Consider the following 25,359-nt stretch of genomic DNA (forward strand, 5'->3'; position numbering starts at 1 on the left):
AGAGTAAGCTAGGGGCTGACTGGCATGGTCTAGCACCAGGAATAAGCAAAACCCCATGATGGAGGCTAATTGCATGGGTCAAAGGTCATGGATCAGAGGGAACTCCGTCAAAGCAGATTGGTGCCAAAAAGCCTCTAAGGCAGACAAGTGATAACCATTGTGGTGGTCAAATTGTAGGGGTCAATAGGTAACGGGTGCAGGGAAGCACTCCGCCAAAGCAGATGGCTGCAAGAGCCAGATAGGGCCAGGATGAGCAATACCGGCATGATAAGGTCAACTGTCATTACGTCAAAGGCATGTGTAAAATGGCATTGGGTCAGAGGGGACTCTGACAAGCAGATGGCTGCAAGAGCCACCACTAGCAGGCAGGGACAACCAATTAATGGTGCGTCAAAGGTCATGGGTCAAAGGTCATGGGTCAAAAAGTGTACTCACCAAAGCAGATAAGTAAATCCAGGGCGTCAAACGGGGCATGGGTTAAAAGGTAATCAATCAAAGCAAGGGCTGGAAAGATCCATCAGGCAGATAATCGGTCCACACGATGGTGGTCAAAGTTCATGTATCAAAGATGATGTTTAATACATGGGGTCAAAGGTCACTCCACCAAATGCAGATGGCTGCAAAAAGCCCAAGTAGACAACGACCACTATGATGGTAGTCAATCGTCAGGGGTCAAAGTCATTGATCAGACGGCACTCCACCAAAAGAACATGGCTGCAATAGTCCCCAAGGCAGATTCAGCGAACCCAAATGATGGAGTCAAATAGGTCATGGGTCATAAGGTCATTGAGTCAAATGTCACTGTGTTCAAATGTCTTGGGTCAGAGGGCCACTGTTCATGGGTCACAAGATCATGATCAATAATGGCATGGCGTCAAAGGTAACTCCCTCAAAGCAAGATGCAGCAAGAGCCACCAAGGCAGACGTAATGACAACCACTGTGGAGGACAAAGCTCATGGGCAGAGGAGACTGTCAAAAGCAGGATGGCCTGCAAGAGCCACCAAAGGCAGACAAGTGACAAACCATTATGGTGGTCAAACATTCAGGGGTCAAAGCACATAGGGTCAAAAGGCCATGGGTCAAATCGGTATATTTGTCAATTATGGCATGGGTCGATGAACTCCGATCAAAGCAGATGGTGCAATGAGCCACCAAGGCAGATAAGTGACTTTACAAACTATGGTAGTCAAATGTCAGGATCAAAGGTTAAGTGTCAAATTGGCAATGGTAGAGGAACTCGATCACTGTCCTCTACAGAGACATCCATAAAACTATTGCAGCATATGTAGTCCCCTGTAACTAAGCACAAATCACAGGATACATAGTTCCCTAATTTGCCTCATAACACTACAGAGTGATCCCAAAAACTATGCAGATATGCAGTCCCGTACTAAGCACAATTCAGCAGAAACAATCCCCTAAATTAGCTTAATATACTGTACAGAGAGATCCCATTCAACTATAAGTATTCCTTGAACTAAGTACAAGCAGCAGGAACAGTCCCCTACTTTTGCTCTATACCTGCACAGAGGAGATCCCATAAACTTTGAAGCATTAGGAATCCTCTGAATAAAGCACAATTCGGCTAGAAACAGTCCCTAACTTTGCTTCATAGCCTGTTACAGAGAGAGATCCCATATAAACTAGTTGAAGCAAAGGAATTCCTTGTACTAAGAACAATCAGCAGGAAAAAGCAACTGACGTTGGATTAAATCTTGTATAGAAAGATCCCATTAAAATGAGGCAGCATAGTATTCCCCCTTTACTAAGCATTTAATTCAGCAGGGAAACATATCTAAGTTTGCGCATGAGCCTTTTACAGCAGAGATGCTCAAAAATTATGGCAGGCATAGGAAGCACCTTGTACTAAGCACAATTCAGCAGGAACAGTCCGTAAGTTTACTCTCAGCCGTACAGAGACATCCCATAAACAATGGCCAGCATAGCTAATCCGTTGTACTAAGCACCAATTCAGCAGGAACGGTCCCAAAGTTTTGTTCATAGATTATTGGTGTTGCGAATTGAACTCATGGCTTCAGGACTTCAACTTTGCCTCCTTCGTTGAACTTCAGGTCTTTTCGCTGCTTCAGGAATCCTATTTGGCTATTCGTGGCTTTGCGTCTTTTCGCTCATAACTTTTCGCACTTCGCATTTCGGGGCTGTTCGCGACTTCGGGATGCAGGCGCGCACGGGCTTCGGCACATTGCGCAAGGGGGGCCCGGCTCTTCGAAAAGTTCAGCACTGCCGGCCCCCCTTCAGGCTCGGGGCCCAGCCACAGCATATGTATTCCCTTGCTACTAAGCACAGTTAGCTGGAACAGTCCGTAGTATGCTCAAAGCCGGTACAGAGAGAATCCCCTGTATAAACTCAACCTGCAGCCTTGTGCCTTTATATGGTGGACAGAACCCTCAGTGACAGCTTTAATCATTCTATATCATTTACCGGTAGGGGACACAATTACATATAATACCTGTGTAATACTCGGGGGTCCAATGTATAACTTAGTCTGCAGCCTTGTGCCTTTAACATGCGTCACAGAGCCATCAGTGGAACATCTAACAACTTGTCATTTAAAGAAGGGGTGCATGATTCCCTTATAAGCAATGAGTGCACAGTCCCCTGTGTAACTTCAGCCTGCAGGCCTTTATATGGTTATAGAACCCCCAAGCCCAGTGCCCAAAGCCCACCCCAGATTCAGCCAAAGCCCACACCACAGTAAAAAGCCCACATAGACATCAGTGCTAAAACTACACCCCCACACATTAATTATAAAAAGCCTATGGGTGGTTTAAAACAAAAAAACATTGGTGCCAGGGTCCCATATACAAGTTTTTAAAAAATCATGGTGGTCAGGGCCCCCATAAGATAAAAAATATATTGGTGCAAGGGCCCCCCAAAACATTTTTTTTTTGGTTTGTTTTTTCAAAAAGAAAATTGGGTGGTGGAAGGACCCCCCTACAAGTTAAAAAAATCATTGGTGGCCAGGCCCTCCCGCTATTAGTTAAAAAAAAAAAAAAACCCTTCACCTGTTCCCCAAAAATGTTTTAAAAACATTTGAGTGGCCATGCCCCCTCTTAAAAAGTTTAAAAAAACATTGGTGGTCAGGGGCTATTATTAAGTATTAACATAATACAGGAGTTTAATGAAATATAAAAAACACAACGTTCAGTGGACCTTACTCCTTACCTGGCGCTGTGGGTCCTTTCGAGGCTTCAGGACTTCAAACTTCGGCGTCTTTTTGTGACGGCAGCGTCTGTTTCGCAGCTTTGAAGACCCCCCACATGTCTGTCAATTTCAAAACGTACTGAAAAATCAACACATTTACAGCATTAATTTGTGCGGCAAACGAATAGAAAAAATGTACATTCACCCAAAAAAAAATATATTTCAGAAAATAGACATTCCCCTGAAGCCAAATTGGTTGTGCATGTCTTTCTACTCTTGAAGCCACCAATTCACAGTCACAATGATTCCTCCCGGTCTGCTAGCCTGTACAGAAAAAGGATTCCTTCCAGTTGATACTGCAAAGCCCTACATTCCTAAGGAAACGGAGGACAGACTTGATACCATTCTAAGAAACTGACCCAATTCAACTGGGCTGATTATTCCAATTATTTAAAAAGGTATTCCAGTGTACTTTGGCAAAATTCAGCAGGAACAGCCCTATGTTTGGCTCAATAAGCCTGTACAGGATGAGATCCCATAAAAACTATGGCCACCATCTTCACCTACTAAGCTTGCTATCCCAAAGCCACACTCCCTTCCCAAATGTGTGCAAGGACCCAATATTTGCAGAGACCACTGCAGATGCCTAGGTGTAGCTGAAGAGAAGAAACATGTAGATGCCTTTAATCTGACATATTTTGTTCATATAATGTGGAAGCCAATTGCAAAAAGTTTTTATTTCTGCAAGGAACAAATCAGAAAACAATTGAACTGAAAATTTGGAAGGGTAAACAACCCCTTTACAGTATATGGCACCAGCTGAAACAAAAACTGTTCACTGCGCTCCATATTCCATCACCACTGACCCCAATAAGGAAACAACACTGACTACTTACCTGGGATTGAAACTAAAGGGATACAAAAACTGCTTTTGCGGCTCCAGAATCTTCAATCGAGGCACCTTCTTAGCATGGGAAATAGACCAGACCCCATGCTCCTAAAAAACAAAGAAAAGCGGTGAGTTGGGGACAAGTGGAGGTACAGACAGCTGAAACATTACATGACGTCTATATCAATAGGAAATACTGTGTGTAGACCACTAACCAGCTTTGAAACATATAGCTCTATAAATACACCGACACGGACTCTCTCTAACGTACGAAGGTCATGCTGGAACACAAAACACCCCAACTTAACCGGACTATACTAAGTCTTCGGAAACAGACTTAAACCTCAATCCCTGAGCAAGATTGGCTGGACATATTCCAAATAATCACAAAATGCTCAGTAAGCAATAAATAAAAAGAACAATGAGATCCACCATCTCTACCCACTATTAAGGCTAAGGAAGGGACCCCCTACAAGCCAAGGACCCCCCGGTTCTACCAGACTGAGCAACACGCACTGATTGGAACCATGGCTGATGAATGAATGGACCCAACAGATATGGCAGCGCAGTAACTTGCACTGACTCAATAGGCCACACATACAAAGCAATGCTCTGTTGTACTTAATAGTCTGTGTATGTGCTGCACATCTAATTAGAAATAAATGTCATATAATCCTCACTCATCAACAGGGGACACTTCCCCTTTAAGAGCAGGGGACAGAGGTGACTTCCACCTGGAAATGTGACAGTTGGTTCAGTCCGTTGGTTGGCCCTGTGGTGAGAGGTAAGAGTACTTTCCCTCTGGGAGATTTTTTGCCAAAAACCTTTATTTTAGTGGAAAAAGAGGAGGGAATTTGGGCAATGTCCCACAGAGATGAGCAGGTGTTGTGCCTCTCCCTGATTTTAGTGAATTTGGTTATTTTTCCCCTAAAATGTGCTTGGGAGATGCCTTTAATTCTTAGTGCTGGGTTGGGAGACACAGACTTTTTGTGGATTTGGCAGTTATGCAGGGCTGCCAGCAAATATTCACATTATCTACAGAAGGAAAGTTTTGGGGACCCTGTAGCACACCATAAGATACTTAATGTATGTTCCCAGTACTGACAGGCTCCTTAGAGATTTGTCCCTTTGCCCCCTGGGTATGTGCCCTGTTCTTATGTACCAACATTGTAGCTAAATACATGTTCCCTTTATCCAAGTCTGGAACTAGGGGTGGGAAGCAGAGGCACGTGCCATGGGGACAGTTGGGGGGTGATGAGTGGGGGACATACAGCAGGTCCCATCGAAGAGAGGAGACTTATACCTAGGGTTTGGACAGTTGGTTTAGTCCGTTGGTTAAGTGTAATATTCCCTCTGAGAGATATTTTGCCACATAACCTTTACTATAGGTAAAACAAGAGGGGAAAAGGTTGGGTGACGCCCCTCAGACTAGAGATGTTGCTCCTCTCCCTGATTTTAGTGAATTTGGAGATTTTTCCCCTAAAATGTGCTTGGGAGAAGCCTTTAATGTTAGTGCTGGTTGGGAGACACAGACTTTGGCAGTTATTTAAGGCTCTCTGGCTAATTGACTGTGTGAGGAAACTTCCAGCATTCTAGAGACCGAGGCTCAGTAACCTGCTGGAACTGATACAAAGCTCAAAGGTTTAGGGGAAAATACATTTCTGCTTTCCTCTGTATTAAATAGGAAATATTAAGCGCTAAATTCCTTAACTTGCCTTTATATTCTCTTTTCTATACAGATTGCTACAGTGCCTTTCCTGCATTTTTGGACCGCAACTTCGGTGATTCACACCTATCCATTAACACCTGGGAGTTTTTTTTGGCTTCTCCATTGTTCATATAATTACATCTTTATCTGAAACAGTGTAAGAGAGCCAGGGGTTCCTTAGGGGAGACCCCCCTTGGGGTGGCCCGGCCTTGTGCCGCCCCCTATTTTTTTCCCCATCGGAGAATCTTCATTAACAGGTAATCTTGCAAATTCAACTGATTCAGCACATGATTTCTTCTTCAGAGAGTCTGTCATCAATTCACTTGGGGGGTCCCACGTGGCTTTGTGCATATGAGCCCATACGGTTACTGTATATTGTATTTATAAGAAGCCAATCCAACAACAGCATTAATAATGGCTTTAAATCATTGACTGGAACAATGTTTCATACAAATGGGAGAATATAGATAAGGAAATAATTAAATGGGTGGTTCACCTTTAATGTATATTTTAGTATATAACAGGATGGCTACTTCTAAGCAACTTTTCCATTAGTCTTCATTAAATGTTTGATAGTTTCTGACTCTTTCCAGCTTTCAAATGGGGGTCACTGACCCCATCAAAAAACAAATGGTCTGTAAGGCTACACATTTATTGTTATTGCTACTTTTCTTCAAATCAGCACATGGTTGCTAGAGTAATTTGGACCTTAGCAACCAGATGGTTTTAATTGCAAACTGGAGAGCTGGCTGATTATGTCTATTTGACCCTCTAGGTTTCAACGATGGACAAGAAGCAGAGAAATCCATCTCTTCTGGTAATGCCTCAGTGTAAAACAATCCTCTCTCATCTGAACTGGTGTTTCCCTTTCACTCTTCTATATCAGCTCTCCTTAAACAGCTGTCTGTCTGTCTGTCTGTATATATATATATATATATATATATATATATATATCACGCTTAACATTCCACTGTTGGTCACACATTAGTATGCAGTGAACAAACAAGCCACACTCCAAGGTCTCCTGAAGACGGCCCCAGTTAAGGAGCCAAAACGTTGAAATAAAACTTCACCTTTATTTTTCAAAATGAAGTCCTTGGAGTGCGGCTTGTTTGTTCACTGTGGAGAGAGAGAGAGAGAGAGAGAGCAGAGAGAGAGAGAGAGAGCAGAGAGAGAGCAGAGAGAGAGAGAGAGAGCAGAGAGAGAGAGAGAGAGAGAGCAGAGAGAGAGCAGAGAGAGAGAGAGAGAGCAGAGAGAGAGAGAGGAGAGAGAGAGAGAGAGAGAGGAGAGAGAGAGAGAGAGAGAGAGAGAGAGAGAGAGAGAGAGAGAGAGAGAGAGAGAGAGAGAGAGAGATATACACATAGATATATATATATATATACACATATATATAGATATATACACACACACACACATAAGAATAAAATGCCCTTATTCCTGGTATGTTTGCCCCATAAAAACCCAAACCCCTTTCTGTCTCTATTCTCCTCAGAGCCAGAGCCACTTAGTATTCTGTCCCTAATGCTTTTTCTTTTTACTTCCAGACGCTGTACTCCGTCCTGAAGGACTTTGAGGCCCTCGCTTCTTATTATGGTAAAATCCTATATTATTTATCAGTTCCTAAGGTTGTGCCATTGTTTTATTATTTGTGAATTCCTTTCCCCATATAGCTCAGTATTTAACTGAATTGTGTTTTTCCCGCAGAACATCACTACCGGGTCGAATTCGGCGAAAACATCGTCCTGTAAGTAAAACATAAATGGACTTGTTACATGTTGGGAATCATTTGCTATTGCCCCAGGGGTAACTGCAAGGGCAATACAGCTGGTGTTTTATTAACATTCAGTGATATCTTTCTTTTTCAGAAAGCACTTCCTTCTAACATGCGATGTGGACCCGAGGATGCGGGCCAAAGAGAACATTATGCATTACTGGAAAATGCTCCACTCGCTGGTATGTAATGCAGAATAGATGTTTAGATGAATAGGGAACAAATGATATTAGATTGCCAGCTCTTATCTCACGCTGCTTCTTTCTTTATGTTACAGGAAGTGATCAAGAGGGAATATGCCGCCCTCAGGAAATCTGCCAAGCTGCCTCCTGTAAGTGTCACTAGTATAATTATTATTATAGGAGAGGTTATTATTCACTGTGTGTCTCTATAATAATCTAGAACATTATTATTCATTGTATCTCCTGCTCCCCTGGGGGCATCTAAAGTCACCCATCCAAGTGACATTTTCACCAGAAACAAAAATGGTTTTATCACAAGCGTTCACATGGCCACAATAATGGCATTGGTACAAAGAAGCGCTTAACATTGACTCTCTTCTTCCACAGGATCATCCAACTCGAGTGCGAAACCGGAGGAAGCAGCTTGAGTATTTGCGGCTGGAGAATGTAAGTTCACCTGGGATCACTGTCCCTGATGCTTTTCTTGCGTGTTTAACCGCTAGATAATGAACTTTGATTGGTCTATTGCAATCGGGACAACGGCACAAGGGGTAATTTGGGTTTTTTTTCTCCCGATGAGAAAAGGCTGATGCTCAAAATTACAATATCACAACATCAGCTGCCGGCAGGGAATCCCACACCCTCACTGCCCTCAGCATATAAAGGTACTATTAGCAGCACATATACAGGCATAATCCTAATTGTCTCCTTTCTTTCCCCTTTGCTCCTATCCTTGTGCCTCCCCTGCGCTCACAGACTATCAACCAACATCTGACGCAGCTTCACCATGAGTTCTTGAGGGAGCTGAAGCTAAAGAAAGCGGCTGGGTATGTATTTTGCAATTAACACTTTCAATTACACTTACTGGCACATAACATATTCAAAAAATATAGATGTTTTCTCGTACCTACGGGTGCTTTTGGCCATAATGATAGCACAGAGACTTGAACTTTTTTAGGTCCCTACAACCATAGCATGTATCTCAGCATGTATCACTGGGGGAAGTCTAGCATGGAACTTACTCAGCTCAGTAACTGCCCAATGTGTTACAGTAGGGACAGGTGTGTAGCAGGTATAATGATATTTCTTAGGTACAAGGCTATTTTAATCCTCCAGTCATCAGAATTGTAGTTGCAATACTTTGAAAACAAATTACAACAATGACCCATTTTTTTACATTTTCTTCCCTTCAAACCTAGTAAAAAACAAGCACACAGTCCTGCAGATGAAGAAGAGGAGGATGGAGCCCCTGCAGCAGCAGAAGAGGAAGCTCTTGATACAGAGGACAAGGAAGAGGAAGGAGCTCCCGCTGAAGACCCTGCAGTGGAGGAGAAGATGGAGGAGCAAGCTCCTGCAGAGGAAGAAGAAGCTCCTGGAGCAGCAGAAGAGGAAGCTCTTGCCTCTCAGGAGAAAGAAGAAGGAGCTGAAGATAAAGAAGAGGATGCTCCAACAAATGAAGAAACAGCTCCTCCCGCTGAAGAACAGCAAGTTCCTGAAGAGGAGGAGAAAGAAGAGGGAGCGGAAGTAGGAGGTTCTGCAGAAGAACATCATGCCCCTGGAGTGGAGGAGAAGACGATGGAGGAGCAATCTGCTGCAGTGGAAAAGAAAGAGGAGGGAGCTGATGGTGAAGAAGAGATCATCAAAGATCCTCTGGTGGTGGAGAGGCCGACCCTCCGAAAACAGTTCAGGAAGGCCATCATGAAGAGGCTCCGGAGAGTTTGGGTAATGTATCAATTTACTGACAATTACCCATTATCTAGAGATGCCTCATGTTGTCCAATGCAGCTCCACTTTACTTCCTGCTGTTCTGAGCATTTTCAATCAGAACAATAAAAGGAAATCATACACTGTCTGTTGAGGCCGCAGGCTGATTACTTTGAGGGCACCCCATAGACCAATGTTTGGCTGCCTTTAGGTTGTAAGAGGTTGCTGACAGAGATAAAGTCTGCAGATAAAGTGTCGATTCTATAGTAGGCCAATAACAGGGGAGGTAGGTAACGCTTATAGGGCTGCTGGACATCTGGCTGAGATATCCACCTTTGGAAATGGGTTGCTATTGGGTAATGGACTGGCGCCAGGTGATCAAAGCGTATAAAAGAATAAATGGCACAGGCTCAGACTGAGATTCATAATAAGCCAAGGCATTCCATGTGTAGAGAGACCCAAACAGTCCCCACAGGCCCAACGAATAGTGCGTTCTTAAAGCAAGAACTATAGCCTTTAATATCATAAGGAAACAAGTATGTCTTTATTCTTATGTCAACACTTTCTATATCTTTTCTTTTCAGCATTCCACCCAAAGACTCGCCGCCTGCTGCTGCGCCGACCCAACACCATGGCCTGAATCCAAAGAAATCCTAAATGATCCAGGGTGTAAAACCGACTGCCGTTTCTAGGAGTCAGGAAGGAATTTTTACCTACAGTGCAGATTGGTTCCCATAGTACTCTAGGGTTTTTCGCCTTCCTCTGGATCATTGGTCGTTAGGGATGCCCAAATATAAATTAGCTGTTAATTTGAATAAATCCTGTGCTCTCCGACAGGTTTCCCCATAAAAAAGTCTCTGTGTTTTTCTTTAATCCCTATGGTGAATATTGAGGGAAGGGGCTCCTGTGCCTCATTCTACCGGTTGGGTGACAGGGCAATTAATACTGCTGGGAGCTGCTCAAAATGGCAGTGTAAGGGTAAAACTGGGTTGTGGTGCTGATACAGTGGGTTATTTGATGAAGGGAATGGGTTAATTTCTCTGCAGGGTTATTTGCTTCATATGTACATTGATGGGGATGAAAGACATAGGGACACATATTGATCTCAAATGATTGAAAGGAACTACAAAATTGCTTTACTCCATAGGCCACAATGTAAGCATTTCCATTAAAGTCCATTGCCCTCTCAATATTGGAATTCCATCCACTTCCCACAAGCCTATTTATACTATACCAGACATTTAGTATATGAAGGTGCTTGATATTGGGGAATGCCTGTGCTGGATTTGTTTTTTGGTTACCACTCTCTCCAGGTTATGAGAAATCCTTTTGGGGTAGGGGATTCCTGCTAAAGCGATGGAGGAGTATTATATTTCTTCCTGCCCCCACAATGACACACTCCATTGTTTGCTAGGCGAGGAAAGCCCTTTGAGGGGTAATAAGGAAGGTAGGGGCAAGTTGGGCCAACCCTGCCCCTGGATCCACAAACCCCCCCCCCCCCACTCAGTACCAAAGTTCACATGGACATGAACCTGGAACAGTAACTTTTGGTCAAGGTAGACTCTTTAAACAGTTACCTAACTCAACCTAAATCAAATTTATTAGTAGAACTTTTCTGCATTTCTGATTTCGGTAAATATGAGGCAGTGGGTTAAATACTTTGGTCGAACACTCGCCGGTCCTAATAAAGGCAATGGCAAATGAGGAAATGTGTTGCCTATGGGAAATCTGTGCTACTGTCAGGTGACAATTCTCATGAAAATACCTTCCCCTCATTTAAATCTTAAAAAAACATTGGTGGCCTGCGGTCATGAGAGCTATAAACATTGGTGGCCTGGGGCCCTAAGAGTTAAAAACATTGGTGGCCTGGGACCCTAAGAGTTAAAAACATTGGTGACCTGGGGTCATAAGAGTTAAAAACTTTGATAGCCTGGGACCATAAGAGTTGAAGACATTGGTCGCCTGGGGCCCTAAGAGGTAAAAACATTGGTGGCAATGGGGCCCTAAGAGTTCAAAACATTGGCGGCAAGGGGCCCTAAGAGTTAAAAACATTGGTGACAAAGGGGCCCTAAAAATTAAAAACATTGGTGACCTGGGGCATAAAGAGCTAAAAACAATTGTGGCAAGGGGCCCTACTACAAATATCCTTATCATCTACAGTGGGGGTACAATATACCTTATAATACACAATACTCAGAGTTCCCTGTATAACTCAGCCTGTAGCCTTGTGCATTTATATGTGATGTCTATAGCCTTATAATTTACAATGGGGGTTTATTACCCCCTATAATACATTTGTAACAGTCCCCAGTGTAACTCAACCTGCAGTCATGTGCATTGATATTGTCACAGAACCCCTCAATGACTTCTAATTTGCTTATCATTTAATGTAGGGGGTACATTATCCCTTATAATACATGACGAATGCTCCGAGTTCCCTGTATAAGTCAGCTTGCAACCTTGTGCCTTTATATGATCAAAGAACCCCTCAGTGACTTCTAATGTCCATATCAATTACAGTATAGGGCACAGAATCTGTTATAATACATAAGGGATAGTTCCCTGTATAACTCACCCGCAGCCGTGTGCCTTTATATGGATTCTCAAATCCTTATAATTACAGTAGGGGTACATTATGCATTATAATACACAAAATATACTCATTGTTCCCTGTATAACTCAGCCTGTACCCTTGTTCCTTTATATGGTCCCAAAAATGTTTCACCGTCCCTCTCTACTATAGCACCTCATCTATTCAATGTGGCAAAACTGCTGATCCCCACATGATAGAAATCGCTGCAGCCCCCAATAATCCAGGACTGGATAAACAAAATGAGTGAATTATACCATTCTGAGGAAATCTCAGCTACAGCCCCTGAATATGTCACTAAATTTACAGCTAAATGGATATACTGGACCCTCTGTAAAGGGGTTGTTCACCTTCCAAACACTTTTTTCAATTCAGGTGTTTTTAGATTGTTCCCCGGAAAGGAAAACTTTTTTCAATTACTTTCTATTATTTATTTTTTACTGTTGAATGTTGAAAGTTGAATGTTCCTGTCTCTGGTGTTTGATTCTAGCAGCTCAGTAAATCAGGTGCAGACTCTGAACGGTTACAATTTTGGAACATTAAGTTGATACATTTCTCAGCAGCCTCTCTGGAGTATTAGCAACTATTGTATCAATTCTAACAGCTGCCTGTAATGAAACCCAGAGATTCTGCTCAGCAGAGACAAAGATAAGAAGTGTATCAACTAAATGTATCCATTTAGAACAGTTTACAGGGTCGGCGACCCCCAGGGCTGCTTCAGAAGGTAAAAAATGACACTTTACACTTCAATATTTGAAAAACTGTGACACATAGAAAATAGAAAGTCATTGGAAAATGTCATTATTTCTGGTGATCTATCGGAAAACAACTAGTTGTTTGAAGGTGAACCATCCCTTTAATGAGAGGCTGGGTTGTGAGCCGGGCCCCTCGGAAGTGCCAATTTAAAAAAAAAGCACCAAAATTGCCTACCTCTACAGCCACTCTGAAGATAATCCTCCCAGCCGCTCCTAAATTAATCTTTCTAGACACTTTGCAGATAATCCTCCCAGCCGCTATGAAGATAATCCGCACAACCGCTCTGGAAATAATCCTCCCATCTGCACTGTGGATAATTCACTCAATCCATATGAAGATCATCTGGTCAATCACAACAAAGAAAATCCTCCCATCCAACCGGAAGATAATCCTTCCAGAAGCTTTTAAATTAATCCTCTCAGTTTCCTCTCAATTGCTCTGAAAATGATCCTCCCAGCTGCTCTGAAAATAATCCTCCCATCTGCACTGCGGATAATTCACTTAGTCCATATGAAGGTAATCCTCTCAGTCGCAATAAAGAAAATCCTCCCATCCGACCTGAATATAATCCTCCCAGCCGCTCTGAAGATAATCCTCAAAATCGCTCTGGAGATAATCCTCCCATCCAATCTGAAAATAATCCTCACAGCCGTTTCGAATATAATTCTCCCAGCAGCTCTGAGGCTATGGATACACGTGCGGATGTTCGGCGCAGTTTCAGTGCAGTTTTTAAAAAAGCCGACCACTGCATAAATACGCTAGCAGTTTCAATCTTGGGCATTTTTTTTTTTTTAAAAACGCGTCGCGAACCTCTGTGAAAATCCACACGTGTCAATAGCCTGAAGATACACCTCCCAGCCGTTCTGACTGTAATCCTCCCATCCGACCTGAAGATAACCCAACCTCTCATTAGATAATCAAGACACTCTGAAGATAATCCTCAAAACCGCTCTGAAGATAATCCATCTGCTCTGAAGATAATCCTCCCAGATGCTCTGAAGATAATCCTCCAAGGTGCTCTGAAGATAATCCTCCAAGGTGCTCTGAAGATAATCTTCAAAGGGCTCCAAAAAATAATCCAGGCAATTTGAAGATAATCCACCCAGCCGATCTGAAGATAATCCTCCCAGCCGCTCCGAAGATAATACTCCCAGCCGCTCCAAAGATAATACTCCCAACCCTCTGCAAATAATCACACAAAACGAGGTCTCAAAAGTAATTGCTTTATTGGGCCAACTTCCAAATTCCTTTCTTAACCCTTTCCCTGGCAGCCGTTTTGTCCTAGATGCGAACATCTACTGCCAAACAGTTTTTAGATATTTTGCACTCTTTCACTTTAAGGGCCTTTCCTGGGGTGGTCTTTTAGTTTACCCAGGAAAACAATATATTGTTTTTTTCAGGACAACCTGAACTTTCGCAATATGCAAGAATTTCTCAGCTGCCTGTGTAATTCTACTTCTGTAAAAAAATATAGGCTTCTAAGTGTCTAATAAAATGAAAAAAATCATGTTTCACAAAGAACAATCACATATATCAGAAACATCATTTATTTTATGTATGAGAACACAACCGATTTAGAAAGGTCTATGTCTCCTGAACGCGGCAATACCAAATATATATAGTTTTATGGAGATTTCTCACTTTTATAGCTCAAAATCTACAAGCAGTACACAACCAAATTTCCAAAGCAACGCTCCCCAAACTGCATACTTTTGATTTCAAGGCCAAACATTCCGCTAACAGTAGGTTTACCCTAGAAAACTACCCATTACTAGAAAGAACAGATTCTGGTGAACCAAAAATGGGTAAAAATATCTTTGTACTCTAAACTACCAAGTTGCAATTGTTTCCTAAAGTTATAATGTTTTATAGAAATTGGTGAATTTTTTGAAAAATGACCTCAAAGCTTCCACTCTACAGCAACATATCTCCCACACATCATTAGGTATCAATGTAAAACACCCCAAATATGAAATCCTGGGGTCCACTGAACAGTTTGATGCCCAATATGTATAGGTGTACCCAAGCACGTGGCATAGGGGGCCCCAAAAGGAAGACCTCCCGTTTGTTCTGTCATTTCAGATACTGCAAAATCAACACATTAGTTTTGGGGGGCGGCAAAGGTAGAAAAAAGTATGTTCACCCCAGAAAACCATATATTTTAGGAAAGAACACATTCCCTTGAATCCAAATTGGGTATGCATGTCTTTCTACACCAAAGTACCAAGCGGCAAACCATTCCTAAATTTGGTGATTTCGGCGACATTTCCAAAAATCACTTCAAAATTTCTACCCTGCAGCATCGTATTTCCCACATACTTTTAGGTATCAAGATAAATCACCCCAAATATGAAAGCCGAGGGTCCTCTGAACAGTTTCATGCCCAATATGTATAGGTGTACCCAAGCACGTGGCATACAGGGGCCCCAAAAGGAAGACCCCCATATAGTCTGTCATTTCAGGTACTGCAAAATCAACACATTTACATCGTTTGGGGGGGGGGGGGCAAAAGTAGAAAAAAGTACGTTCACCCAAGAAAACCATATATTTTCGCAAAGTACACATTGCCACCAATCTAAATTGGGTATGCATGTCTTTGTACTACAAAGTACCAAGCTGCAAACCATTCCTAAATTTGGTGGTTTTGGTGACATTTCCAAAAGTCACCTCAAAATTTCTACCCTGCAGCATCGTATTACCCCCATACTTTTAGGTATCAAGAGAAATTACCCCAAATATGAAAGCCTAGGGTCCTCTGAACAGTTTGATGCCCAATATGTATAGGTGTACCCAAGCACGTGGCATATACGGGCCCCAAAAGAAGACCCCCATTTGTTCTGTCATTTAATATACTGCAAAATCAACACATTTATATAGTTTTGGGGGGCGGCAAAGGTAGAAAAAAGTAAGTTCACCCCAGAAAACCATATATTTTCGGAAAGTACATATTCCTCTGAATCTAAATTGGGTATGCATGTCTTTCTACTCCAAAGTACCAAGGCGCAAACCATTCCTAAATTTGGTGACATTTCCAAAAATCACTTCAAAATTTCTACCCTGCAGCATTGTATTACCCACATACTTTTAGGTATCAAGACAAATCACCCCAAATATGAAAGCCTGGGGTCCACTGAACAGTTTTATGCCAAATATGTATAGGTGTACCCAAGGACGTGGCATATATCGCCCCTAAAATGAAGACCCCCCCCCTTGTATGGTCTGTCATTTCAGGTACTGCAAAATCAACACATTTACATCGTTTTGTAGGGGGCAAAGGTAGAAAAAAGTAAGTTCATCCCAAAAAAACATATTTTTGGCAAGTACACATTGCCACGAATCTAAATTGGGTATGCATGTCTTTGTACTACAAAGTACCAAGCCGCAAACCATTCCTAAATTTGGTGATTTTGGGGACATTTCCAAAAATGACTTCAAAATTTCTACCCTGCAGCATCGTATTACCCACATACTTTTAGGTATCAAGACAAATCACCCCAAATATGAAAGCCTAGGGTCCTCTGAACAGTTTAATGCCCAATATGTTTAGGTGTAACCAAGCACGTGGCATATAGGGGCCCCAAAAGGAAGACCCCATATGGTCTGTCATTTCAGGTACTGCAAAATCAACACATATAGATAGTTTTGGGGGGGAGCAAAGGTAGAAAAAAGTACATTCACCCAGAAAACCATATATTTTCGGAAATTACACATTCCCGCGAATTGGGTATGCATGTCTTTGTACTCCAAAGTACCAAGTCGCAAGCCTTTCCTAAATTTGGCGATAAAAGCAACAGTTTTTACATTTTTGAAATTGCCTAAAAATATTGCAATTGGCCGCATTTATCTCACCAAATTTCTTGCATACAATAGTAAAACACCATAAATATTGATGCCAAGGGTCTACTGAACAGTTTGATGCCCAATATGCATAGATATACCAAGGCAGCTGGCATGTGCGGACCCCAAATGAAAATAGTGCATATGATTTTTCTCCGCTGCCGATTCGCCTTCTGTGAACATAGACCCTTGACTTCATATTATGTGCCTCAAGACCCTCCTAATAGCAAAGACCCCCCAAAACCATATGTTTTTGGAAAGTACACATTCTGCCGAATCCAACAAAGATAACGACGTCTTTCTACACCAAACTACCAAACTGCAAAGCTTTTCTAAACGTAGAGGTTTTTACAACATTTCTGAAAATCGCCTAAAATTGTTGCAGTTTCCCACATTTATCGCACACAATGTTTTACGTATAAAGAAAAATCACCCTAAATATGGACGTCAGAGGTCTACTGAATAGTTTGATGCCCAATATGCAAAGATTTACCAAAGTATGTGGCGTGTACGGACCCCTACATGAAAAACATGCATATGAATTTTCACAGTAGCCAACTAAGCTGCGGAAAAGAGAGCCCCAACTGTGCGTTATGTGCCGTAAGACCCACAAAATGTAAAAAGACCCCCAAAAAACTATATATTTTTGGAAAGTAAAATAAATCTTTCTATACCAAAGCACCAAACAGCAAAACAATACTAAAGATTCATAAGGAACAATAATGCAGGGATAAAATTGCAATAAAACCACAAAAATAGCGTAAATCAATGAAATAAAATAATTGATCCGACAGCATAATTAGTGGCCGAAATAGATTATCCAATAGTCACGCTGTCAAAATAACATGTTTTTAGGCAAAACAAACGGTACAATGAATAAGTAAAAAAAAAAAAAAAAAAAAAAACACACCTGTTTGTGAGTTTTTGTGTATACATATTTGTGCACTAATAAAAGTTGTCTGAGTGTGCAAATACATGTAATTAAGTGTAAATAAGTGTACAAAAACGACCAAGTGTGCTGAAATAAAAAAAATTTAGAAAAAAAAAATACAAATTTTTACTAAAATGTTTATGTAAGTGTATAAATGCACTGTAGGTATGTGTAAGTGCAGGTAAGTGTGTAAAAAAAAAAAAAAAAAGGGCACTTACCGTTTTTGTAGCAGGAGGATCGCTGAAACCGATGGAGGCAGCCAGAACAGCGTGTCTGCAGAGTTACTGCGCAGCAGGAAGTGTGTGGGCGGCTGTTCCGGAAGGAAGAGGTGAGTAACGCACAGCAGCGCTATTTGCAGCGCATTTGCGTCTTTGAAGTCGGATCTGCGACAATCGTGACGCAGATCCGACAGCCCCCCAGCCTTGTTGCCCAGGGGGCTGTCAACCCTTTTGACGCTCTGCGGAGGCGGCAAAAGCCCTGAGTAGGGCTCAGCTGCAGGAGAAAGTACATGGTACGTTCTTGGCAGCCTGAGCCCTGAACCGCCAGCACGTACGCCATACGTGCTTGGCGGTTAAAGGGTTAAAGAACAAAAAATCATTATCCTATTTATCCAGATTAGCATCCAGGCAATCCTAGCTCCCCAACTGGTAGAAATCTTCAGTAGAGGTATGGGACCTGTTATCCAGAATGCTCAGGGTTTTCTGGTAACAAACCTTTCCGTAATTTGGATCCTCATACCTTTAGTCTACTAGAAATTCATTTAAACAATAAATAAACCCAATAGGCTGATTTTGCTTCAAATAAGGATTCATTATCACTTAGTTTGGATCAAGTACAAGGAACTGTTTAATTATCACAGAGAAAAAAGAAAACTGTTTTTAAAATTTTGGATAATTTGAATAAATGGAGTCTATGGGAGAAAGACTTCTTGACATTCAGAGCTTTCTGGATTACAGGTTTCCAGATAACAGATCCAATACCTGTAAAAAAAAATTTAAGCAAGTGATCCTAGAACTACCACTATATATATATATATATATATATATATATATATATATCATGAAAAAAACATTCTGTAGAATTTTACACCAACCACATCACACTAAAAAACCTAAAAAACTGGGATCTATGCTAAAAATAACCCACAATATCAACCCCCCAATATCTCCCACAGCAATGCTGGACTAAATACAAACATGTTCTGTACCGACCAAAGCCATAATACTTACCATGAGAGTGTCCCAGGCAAACGTCTTCCTCTGTCTTCTGATCTCTCTTCTATCCCTTCTGCTATATCCTTCTCTTTTCTTCAGCTTCTTATTTGCATATTCCTGATAAAGACAAATGTATGTAAAAAAAAAATACATTAAAAAACCTATATTATGGTTTTTTTTTTGACAACAAACTTTTCAAATCTGCAGTAATTTTTGTACAATTCCATTTCTGTAACAAGATATAGACTAAAAAAATGAAGGGGAAAAAGATCAAATTGAAGGTCACTTTAGAAACCAACATACTTTAGGTTCCAAGTCCAAAACTCCCACTAACTGTAGGTTCACCCCACAGAACCATAGACTTTTTTTTGCAAAATACACACAACCACCAATATGAGCCCATAACCCTTTAGCCCACACAAAAACCTCTGGCTCACTGTCCTGACCTGACTCATAACACTGCTACAGTGCACTATAAGAAAACTAAACCTATGCTAACTGAGCCTCACACTTCCTACTCACTTGGGTCCTGGTTGTGGTTCTCCTGCAAGGTGGCTTCTTCAGTAGATGTTCATCCTGTGATGCACATCTGTCCCTGTGGCTTGTCTCCAATTTTCTTCTAAACTCCATCCCTGTCTATGTGTTTCACTACTCTCACTCCCTCTAGTGGCCAAACACTATATATACAGATAACATAGATCCAACCCAACTCTACACTGCCATCTAGGCGCAGAAGTTGGTACAGGTATGGGACCTGTTATCCAGAATGCTCGGGACCTGGGGTTTTCCGGATAATGGATCTTTCCGTATTTTGGGTCTTCATGCCTTAAGTCTACTAGAAATTAATTTAAACATTAAATAAACCCAATAGGCTGGTTCTGCTTCCAATAAGGATTAAATATATCTTAGTTGGGATCAAGTACAAGCTACTGTTTTATTATTACAGAGAAAAAGGAAATCTTTTTAAAAAATTTGGATTATTTGGATAAAATGGAATCTATCCAGAAAGCTCCGAATTACGGAATGGCTATCGGGTTTCCGGATAAGGGATCCTATACCTGTAATTACAATGCAATAACTTGTGAATGCCTTTAAAGATTAATGGCACACTGGGAGATATGATGCCCACGTTTCAATTTGTGCAACCATGGGTGAAATATATCCCTGAAATGTTTTTCCACTGGCCAGGGCACTAGGAGCAGGCAGAAGAGGCAGGTCCTACGACGCAATGAAAGGGGGCGCTGGGAGCTACCTTTAAAAATGTCTTCTGCCTTCCCCTAGCCGGATTCCCACCCCTTACTCCCCTTTGCTCTCCCCTCCCCCGTCACCCTCCCCTCCGTTGCTTTCTCTACCCACCCTTCGTCGCATTCTCCTCCCCTCCATTGCTCTCTCCTTCTTTGGGTGCATCTGGGTTGTTCTGCCACCAGCAATAAAGTAAAGTCAGTCGGAAAACATACTCGGCACTTTGTTCCCAAAATGCAACTTCAGGAACTTTTTATTACCAGCAGGGAAAACATTTTGAGAGAGATTTGCATAAATTCTATTTTCTGTATAATCTTGTCCAGCCCTAGAAGGGATTTTGATCTCCATCTCTTAATTCTGCTAAAAACATATAAACTTTAACTTAGTTACCATCGAAGTACAAGACACTGTTTTATTATTAGAGAAAAAGTCACTTTTAAAAAGTATAGGTATTCCTTTGTACTAAGCTTCATGCACTGAATCCAGGCTTTGCATATTCAAATTAGGGGTGGGAAGGGAAATTACATAACTATTGGTCACAAAACAGGAATGTAAAAAAGTGGAAAAAATATTTTTACTTCCTTGTCAGTTTTCATATGCAAATTAAGATTCCGATTCAGTATTCGGTCGAATCTTTAATGAAGGATTCTGGGATTTGGCCGAATCCCAAATACCCAGACACCTCTACGGCTGGCAACAAGACCCAGAGAGCATGCTCAGATGCAGCCTCCAGGCTGGAACACTATGACTGGACTGCTCCACAAGATGGCGGCACAATGCTTTAAGACCAGGCAGTACAGCTGCTATGCACCGCAATAATTGATTGCTGGGCAGCCTTATCATTAAATATAGAGGAGGTTAAGACCGACCTCTCCCTCCTACAAGGTGGACGACAACGAAAACAGGCAGCTCAGGAATGCCTAAGTTTGCTCAAAGACTGTACAGAGAGATATCAAAAAATACGGCAGCATGGGAATTCCCTGTACTAAGCACAATTTAGCAGGAACAGCCCCTAAGTTTACTCATAGCCTGTATAGAGAGTTCCCATAAAAATATGGCAGCATGGAAATTCCCCTGTACTAAGCACAATTCAGCAGGAACAGTCCCCTAAAATGTTTATAGCTTTTACAGAATGATCCCATAAAACAGGGGCAGCATGGGTAATTCCTCTGTACTAAGCACAATTTAGCATAAACAGCCCCTAAGTTTGCTCATAGCCTGTACAAAATTTACTATATAACTATGGCAGCATATGTATTACCCTGTACTAAGCACACATCAGTAGGAACAGTCCCCTCAATTTGCTAGCTTGCTCTTAGTCTGTACAGAGACATCCCATAAAACTATGGCAGCATAGGTATCCCCTGTAGTAAGCACAATTCAGCAGGAACAGGAAGTTACATCACACAGAACTGATATGGTGCCGCAATCATAAGCAAATGGAGAGCTTCTAGAGCTGTTTTATGCAGGTATGGTAGAACATTCTGCATAATAAACAGCGTTCTATCTTGCACTATTGTGACAAATCTATTAGTAATATAATGCATCACTACTTTTCCTTCTGGTGGTGATCTTATAAAAACATCTTCTAATTTAAAGCATAAGCAGCGAGTAACAGGCCCGAACTAGCAATGGGACACTCTACTGATTGGGCAGTTCTATGGCATATTTAAAATGTAATTAGATGTAGACACGCAGCGACGCGCTTTCCTACCTCTGCAGTCAAAACAGCATGTTGGCAGTGGCGCTCTTTCTGCAGATAATCCATTGAAGATAATCCAGCTGCTCTGAAGGTAATCCAGCTGTTCTTAAAGTAATGCTCCTAGCCGCTCTGAAGATAATCCAACCATTCTGAAGATAATCCAACCACTCCTCCCAGACGCTCTGCAGAGAATCATCTTAGTCCTTCTGAATACAATTTTTCCCATCCGCTCGGAAAATAATCCTCCCTGCATCTCTGAAGATAATCCTCCCAATTGTTTTGAAGATAATCCAGCTGCTCCAAAAATTATCCAGAAGCTTTGCAGATAATCCTCCCAGCCGCTCTGCAAATAACACAAAATGAGGTATCAAAAGTATTAACTCACCAAGAAATAGAGGAGGTCCACATGCACCACCCTGAACCTTCAGCTAGGGGAGCAGATGAAAACGGTATTATGATGGAGCAGACAATCATGCAACACTCTTCTAGACAGATGTGTAAAAAGAATGTAGTTTATTCAGAACGTAAAGGTACATTCTATTTACGTCTGTCTTTAAGATAGTTCCATGAGTGCCTGCTCCATCATCATTATACAGTTTTACAAGCTGACAATCTTAGCTCTCATGTGCAACAGCATCCCTCCCCTACACTGGCAGCTTTACACCAGGCTGAGAAAACATATTCTTATTACTTGCATAATAAAACTAAAAATAAAACTACTCGCGTGTGGTCTGCACGGGGCGCTGAGCAGATGTGTGTTCTGGAGCTCCGTGACAACTATCCTGAATACCCCGGTGGCAACTGGCTAGAAGCTCAAATCCTATAAGTATGGCATACCCGACACCACTAGACACTATGGGTGGCAACAAGACCTTGATAGCAAGTTCAGATGCAGCCGCCAGGCTGGAACACTATGCCTGGACTGCTCCACTAGATGACGGCGCATCCCCTTTGCGGGAAGAAGAGAACACCACGCCAGCAACAATGTTTCAGAAATGGCAGCATAGGTATTCCCCTGTACTAAGCACAATTCAGCAGGAACAGTCTACTAAGTTTGCTACTTTGCTCATAGACTGTACAGAGTTCCCCAAAAACTATAGCAGCATAGGCATTCCCTGTACTAAGCACAATTCAGAAGGAACAGTCCCTACATTTGCTAGTTTGCTCATAGCCTGTACAGAGAGATCGCATAAACCTATGGCAGCATATTCCTCCTTACTAAGCACAATTCAGGAGGAACAGACCCTAAGATTGCTCATAGCCTGTACAGAGAGATTCCATGAATCTATGGCTGCATAGGTGTTCCCCTGTAATAAAGGGATACTGTCATGGGAAAACATCTTTTTTTCAAAATAAATCAGTTAATAGTGCTGCTCCAGCAAGACTTCTGCACTGAAATCCATTCCTCAAAAGAGCAAATCTTTTTTAATATTCATTTTTGAAATCTGACATAGGGCTAGACATATTGTCAGTTTATCAGTTGTCCCTAACAGGTTACTTGTGCCACCACTAACAGATGGAACTGCTTCCTGGCAGGCTATTTCTCCTACTTAATGAAACTGAATTTGTCTCAGTGGGACTTGGCATTTACTATTGAGTGTTCTGAGATCTACCAGGGAGCTTTTATCTTGTGTTAGGGAGCTGCTATCTGGTTACCTTCTTATTGTTCTTTTGTTAGGCTGCTGGTGGGGATGATATCTCTCCAACTTACAGCACAGCAGTAAAGAGTGACTGAAGTTTATCAGAGCACAAGTCTCATGACTGGGGACACCTGGGAAATTGACAATATGTCTAGCCCCATGTCAGATTTCAAAATTAAATATAAAAAAAAAAATCTGTTTGCTCTTTTGAAAAATGTAGACTTCTGCTAGAGCAACAATAATAACCGATATGTTTTGAAACAAACATGTTTTCGCATGGCTGTATCCCTTCAGCACAATTAAGCAGGAACAGACCACTAAGTTTACTCATAGACTGTACAGGGAGATCCCATAAAACTATGACAGCATAGGTATTCCACTGTACTAAGCACAATTCAGCAGGAACAGTCCTCTAAAATTTCTCATAGCCTGTAGAGAAAGATCCCGTAAAACTATGGCAGAATAGGTATCCCCCTGTACTAAGCACAGTTTAGCTGGAACAGTCAGTAAGTTTGCTCAAAGCCTGTACAGAGATCCCTGTATAATTCAACCTGCAGCCTTGTGCCTTTATATGGTGACAGAACCTTTCAGTGACAGCTAATCTTATCATTTACGTTGGGGACACAATACCATATAATACCTGTGTAATACTCAGGGTCCAATGTATAACTTAGTCTACAGCCTTGTGCCTTTATATGGTCACAGAGCCAGTCAGTGACATCTAACAACCTTATCATTTAAAGTAGGGGGTGCATTATCCCTTTTAATCAATGAGTGATAGTCCCGTGTAACTCAGCCTCAGTAAAAACCACAGTAAAAAGTAGAGATGCGCCGAACCCACTATTTTGGATTCGGCTCAACCTCCGAATCCTTCGTGAAAGATTCGGCCGAATACCGAACCCTAATTTGCATATGTAAATTAGGGTTGGGAAGGGGAAACCATTTTTTACTTCCTTGTTTTCTGACAAACTCATGCGATTTCCCTCCCCGCCCCTAATTTGCATATGCAAATTAGGATTAGGTTCAGCTGGGCAAAAGGATTCGGCCGAATCCGAATCCTGCTGAAAAAGGTTGAATCCTGGCCGAATCCTGGATTCGGTGCATTCCTAGTAAAAAGCCCACATAGACGTCAGCGCTAAAAACTAACCTCCCCCACACATAATTTATAAAAAGCCATTGGTGGTTAAAACAAAAACATTGTTGGCCAGGGTCCCTTTTTAAAAAAATCATTGGTGGTCAGGGCCCCCCATAAGTTAAAAATAAAAAAATTGGTGCCAGGGCCCCCATAAGTTTTTTTTTTTTAAAAAAGAAAATTGGTGGTCAAGTTAAAAAAAAAAAAACAATCATTGGTGGCCAGGGCCCTCCCCCTATAAATTAAACAAAAACCTTTGCACCAGGATCCCCAAAAAAATAAATAAATAAAAAAAAAAACATTGGTGGCCATGGCCTCCTCTTAAAAGTTAAGAAACATTGGTGGTCAGGGGCCTATATAGTATTAACATAATACATTGGTAGCCAGGGGTTTAATAAAATGTAAAAACCAATTGTTCAGTGGACCTTACTCCTTTCCTGGCTTTGGGTCCTTTCAAGGCTTCAGGACTTCAACTTCGGGTCTTTTCGTGACTTCAGCTCTTTTGCGGCTTTGAAGACCTCCCCACATGGTAGGTCAATTCAGGTACTGCAAAATCAACACATTTACAGCATTAATTTGTGAGGCAAAGATAGAATAAAGTATGTTCACCCCAGAAAACCATATATTTTCAGAATTTATTTCTTTCTACTCCAAAGCACCAAGCCACAAGCCTTTCCTAAATTTGGCGGTTTTGGTGACATTTACAAAAATCACCTCATAACTTTTACCTTGCAGCATCTTATCCACCACATACTATTAGGTACCAATATAAAACACCCCACATATGAAAGACTGGGGTCCACTGAACAGTTTTGATACCCAATGTACGTACATAGGCTTATTGAAGTACATAACATGTAAAGACAAAATCTACCTTGTGCATACTTATTTGATG

The 25,359-nt window shown here is 41.6% G+C and overlaps 1 protein-coding gene and 2 long non-coding RNA genes across 3 annotated transcripts in view; 2 read left to right on the plus strand and 1 right to left on the minus strand.

Moving 5' to 3' along the window:
- The window catches only part of LOC121396018 (neuromodulin-like), a 16,358-nt gene extending 8,624 nt beyond the window's left edge, over positions 1–7,734 (plus strand). Inside the window, exons 8-10 of the mRNA XM_041570614.1 lie at positions 6,539–6,580; positions 7,468–7,507; positions 7,629–7,734. Coding sequence (XP_041426548.1) covers positions 6,539–6,580; positions 7,468–7,507; positions 7,629–7,734 — 188 coding nt within the window. The remainder of the gene's footprint in view (positions 1–6,538; positions 6,581–7,467; positions 7,508–7,628) is intronic.
- A 91-nt stretch (positions 7,735–7,825) lies between these two features.
- LOC121396111 lies at positions 7,826–8,543 on the plus strand. The gene is made up of 3 exons (XR_005962830.1): positions 7,826–7,865; positions 8,104–8,163; positions 8,473–8,543. It is a non-coding gene; the product is annotated as an uncharacterized LOC121396111 (long non-coding RNA).
- A 10,100-nt stretch (positions 8,544–18,643) lies between these two features.
- On the minus strand, positions 18,644–25,036 carry LOC121396099. The gene is made up of 3 exons (XR_005962818.1): positions 24,895–25,036; positions 21,705–22,035; positions 18,644–18,865 (listed from the first exon to the last, which is right to left on the minus strand). It is a non-coding gene; the product is annotated as an uncharacterized LOC121396099 (long non-coding RNA).
- Between the last annotated feature and the right edge of the window lie 323 nt (positions 25,037–25,359).

The sequence above is a fragment of the Xenopus laevis genome, chromosome 7S (genome assembly GCF_017654675.1).
Source record: "Xenopus laevis strain J_2021 chromosome 7S, Xenopus_laevis_v10.1, whole genome shotgun sequence".
Lineage (NCBI taxonomy): Eukaryota > Metazoa > Chordata > Amphibia > Anura > Pipidae > Xenopus > Xenopus laevis.